Raw genomic sequence first — 4,219 nt, forward strand, 5'->3', positions numbered from 1 at the left:
GGGAGGGATTTAGGGAGGGGAAGTGACACGCTGGGACAACAAGGGGCTTTCCATGGCCACCGGGGATGAGCCCCCCTGCGTGGCACGGGGTGTGTGTATGTGTGCGCCCAGAGCCAGACATCTTCCCTGGGGTCAATCCAGAGTCACCCCTGACTGCGGTGGGGACAGGGACAAGTTCTGATCTCTGCTATCCCAGGGTCAATCTGGAGTCATCCCTGATGGCTTGGGAGTGAATCCAGATTTGCACCAGGGGACCATGGAGTTAAATTAAGCTCCCCCGCCACGGGCTGTTGGATACAACACAGTAAATAATCCAGCTTTATTCTGTAGAGTGCCTATATAAACAGCCGCAGTGTCACTGCCCCCTGCTGGCTGCAATAAGCCCTGCTCGCTGTTGGATCATAGTCCTCGTACCGCTCTAGTCAGAGAGGGAGTCTCGGACAGCACTGGCTGCAGAGGCTGGGGTGAGGTTCTCTCCCTGCAGCCCCAGGCTGGGGTTACTCGGCCACGTTGAACTGAACCAGTCCCCCAGCTTCCCCGCCGTCCGCCAGGGCCTCCCGCAGCTGGGTCCAGAACACATCCTGGGCCTCGGGCTGCTCCGGCCACTGCAGGTAGCTGCGCTGCTTCACCAGCTTCCGCAGGCGGTGGTAGGGGGAGAGGCTGCGGAGGGGGAGAGGCCGAGATCTGAGCCTTAGTACCCACAGCACAGGGCACCCGCTCCCCACAGCGTCCCCGGGAGTGCCTCCCACAGCTAGCATCATGGCCCCACTCCTCACAGCACCCCCAGGAGCTTCCCCACAGCCAGCACCCCCTTCTCCTCACAGCGCCCCCGAGGAGCTCCCCCACAGCCAGCACCCCCCTGCTCCCCACAGTGCCCCCGGGAGTGCCCCCCACAGTCAGCATCATGGCCCCACTCCTCACAGCACCCCCAGGAGCACTCCCCAGAGCCAGCACCACCCCCTGCTCCTCACAGCACCCCCACAAGCTCCCCAGGGAGCTCCCTCCTGCCAATGCTCAACACAGCACCCTGGGGCGCTCCCCCACAGGCAGTGCCCCTGACCCGCTCCCCACAGCTCCCCTAGAAGCTCCCCCCAGGCAGTGCCCCCCACCCTGCTCCCCCCAGTCCCCTGCTGGGAGGAGGTGGGGCTGGGATAGCCACGGGGGCCTCACCGGAAGTTGGGGATGTCCTCGAGGAAGACGACGACCAGTGGGTCGTGGCCCCGGTAGTAGGCGCGGGCGCAGGCCAGGTGGATCTCCAACGAGCACCACTCGCTCTCCAGGGCGCGGGTGCTCAGTAGGCACAGGGCCTTGTGGCTGCCGCTCACCCCGCGCTGCACGTTGTCCAGGTAATAGGCGCCGGGGGCGAAGTCGCGGGGCCCAAAGCAGAGCCGGAAGCGGGGCTGCCCTTCCTCCTCCAGCTTGGCCAGCAGCGTGCGCACCACCCAGGCCTCGTCCTCGGCGCAGCAGGAGACGTAGGCGTCGTACTGGTAGCCCCGCCGGTCCCGCCGCAGCCGGCCCCGGCCCCAGGCCCGCAGCAGGTAGTAGCCGTAGCGGAGGGTCCAGCCCAGCTTGGCACTGGCCAGGGACCCCACCAGCATCAGGGAGATGGCGGTGAACGACCCCGCGAAGAAGATGATGCCCAGGTCCGCCCAGCAGAAGGAGAGATCGTGGGCTTGGAAAAGCCTCTCGCTCACGCCGGGCCCCAAGCAGAGGTAGGAGCCCAGCAGGGCCACCTGGACCTCCGGCTCCGCCGCCGACCAGTTCTGGAACCAGGCGTTATCACAGGAGCAGGCCAAGGGGTTCCCGGCCACGTCTAGGAAGCGCAGGGCGGCCAGGGCGGCCAGCGGGGCCCGGCTCACGTTGCGTAGCCCGTTCTCCCGCAGTGAGAGCCACTCCAGGGAGGCCAGGCTGGAGAAGACCTCGCCGGGCAGGTCCCGGAGCGAGCTGCCATCCAGCCTGAGCCGCCGGAGGCTCCCCAGGCCTCGGAAGAGCCCCGGGCGGAGGCTGAAGGACCCTTCCCGGCTGGGGTAGATGTCGGAGAGATCCAGGAAGAGGAGGCCAGCCAAGGGGGCCAGCGAGAGGTTGAGGAAGACGCCACCGGGGTTGTCCCTCAGGCTGAGCTCCTGGAGGTTCCCCAGCCCTTGAAAGAGTTTGGAGGGCAGCCGGACGGGGGGCCGGGCCTCCTGTGAGCTGAGATCCAGGCCCCGCAGGGTCGGCAGGCCGGCAAAGGGGGCGGGCAAGTCGTACCTGCCATAGGCCAGGAGGCGGTTGCGGCTGAGGTCCAGGGTCTCCAGGGCCTTCAGGCCCAGGAAGGAGCCCTGGGAGAGTTTGTAAAGACCGTTCTGGGCCAGCGAGAGGTGGCGGAGGGAGGTGAGCCCCTTGAAAGCCCATTTCTGGAGGGTGAGGATGCGGTTACCGGAGAGCAGCAGGGTGCGGAGATGGTTGAGGCTCTGGAAGGCGTTGGTCTTGATGTACTGGAGGTTGTTGTCGCTTAAGTCCAGGGCCTCCACCTTGCGGGCGTAGAAAAAGGTGTCATGGGTGACGGCTGCCAGCTGGCAGCCCTGCAGCAGCAGGGTCCTCAGGGAGGCCATGCCCCGAAAGGTCTCCTTGTAGAGGTAGGTCAGGCGGTTCCTGGACAGGTCCAAGTGGGTCAAGGCGCTGAGGGGCTGGAAGACGCCTTCTTCCAGCTCGGTGAGGCGGTTGCGCCGCAGGATGAGGACCCGGAGCCGGGGCAGCGCCCTGCCCCAGGCGCTGTGCTTCAGCTTCTGGACCTTGCACTTGTCCAGCGAGAGGAACTCCAGGCGGGGGAACGCGCGGAAGACGTCCCCCTGCAGCTGGCTTAGCGGGGTGGTGGACAGGTCCAGCCAAGTCAGGTTGGTGCAGGCGCCCAGCTGCGCCAGCTGGACTGGCGGGACTTTGGAGTGTTTTATGTCCAGGCTGGTCAGCGCTGGCAGGCTCCCCAAAACCTGGCAGGCCAGCCCCAGGTCTGACTTCAGCGCCGGGCGCATGCTGGACCAGTGCAGAGCCGTCAGGTTGGGCAACGGCAGGCCCAGAAGATGGGAGATGTTGAGGGGGTTTTCGTCCAAACTCAGCTTCTCCAGGCCGGGCGCGGCGCGGAAGGAACCGGCCTCCAGCCGACTCATGTCGTTGCGGGTCAGATTGAGCGAGCGCAGGCCGGGCAGGGAGCAGCGGGCGAGGTCCAGCCAGGCGATGCTGTTGTTCCGCAGGTTGAGGTCCCGCAGGAAGGGCATGGAGATCAGGCCAGGCCCAGGGCACGGGGCAGAGATCCGGTTGGAGTCCAGGTTGAGGAGGGAGAGGTTGGCCAATTTGCCAGTGGCCGTGGCCACCTCCTGCAGCTGGGAGAGGTGGTTGTGGGGCAGGTGGAGCTCCTGCAGGCCGGGCTGGGCCGCCAGGGCGTTGGGGTGGAGGGTGGCCAGGGCGTTGCCCCCTAGAAGCAGCACCTGCAGGCCCGTCAGCTCCGCCAGTGCCGTGGGGCCCAGGGCTGCCAGCTGGTTCTGGCTGAGGTCCAGCAGCTCCAGCTCCCGCAGGCCCTGGAAAGCACCGGTCTCCAGGGTGCGGATGCGGTTGTGGTTGAGCCACAGCTCCCGCAGGCGGGGCAGGTGGGCGAAGGTGGCGGGCGCCAGGCCCTGCAGGGCGTTCTGGGAGGCGTTGAGCCAGAGGGTGGAGTTGGGCAGTGGGGCGATAGCCGGACCCAGCTGGGTGATGCCGCGCCCAGTGCAGCTGGCATAGCCTGGCAGCTCATAGGGCAGCAGGCACCAGGCGAAGCCAAAGGCGCCAGCACAGCGGGCACAGGCAGCAGCTGCAAGGAGCCAGAGGGGCAGGGCCAGAGGCTGGGGCATGGCGGGGTGTGTGTGTGTATGTGTGTGTGTGCGTGTGCGTGCGGGTCTGCCCTGTGCTGGCACAACTCAGAACACGCCCTGCTTATATCCCCTACCCCACCCGCTGACCCCCCCCCCACGTAGTGACCTCCACCCACTCCCGGCAATGAGTGACCTGGGGCCGAACTTCCAGCTACATCGCGGCCCCTCACCGTGATTGACAGCTCCCCCACCCCCCAATCCGATGGCAAGTGCCTTAAAAGAGCCTCAGTTTCCCGCTCCTGGCTGGGGCTGAGCTGAGCGGCCCGGCACAGAGACACCTGCAACGAGAATGCAAATTGCACTTCGGTCACTAGTGGTTAGAGCTGGAGGGTGGGCGG

General features: G+C 66.5%; 1 protein-coding gene across 1 annotated transcript; it reads right to left on the minus strand.

The window, feature by feature from the left end:
• Positions 1-320: 320 nt before the first annotated feature.
• LOC116834910 (uncharacterized) lies at positions 321-3,945 on the minus strand. Its single transcript, XM_032797330.2, has 2 exons — positions 1,171-3,945; positions 321-660 (listed from the first exon to the last, which is right to left on the minus strand). The coding sequence occupies exons 1-2, from the start codon at positions 3,858-3,860 to the stop codon at positions 498-500; spliced, it is 2,853 nt and encodes a 950-aa protein (XP_032653221.1). The 5' UTR covers positions 3,861-3,945; the 3' UTR covers positions 321-497.
• Between the last annotated feature and the right edge of the window lie 274 nt (positions 3,946-4,219).

The sequence above is a fragment of the Chelonoidis abingdonii genome, chromosome 11 (assembly GCF_003597395.2).
Source record: "Chelonoidis abingdonii isolate Lonesome George chromosome 11, CheloAbing_2.0, whole genome shotgun sequence".
In the NCBI taxonomy this organism is placed as follows: domain Eukaryota; kingdom Metazoa; phylum Chordata; order Testudines; family Testudinidae; genus Chelonoidis; species Chelonoidis abingdonii.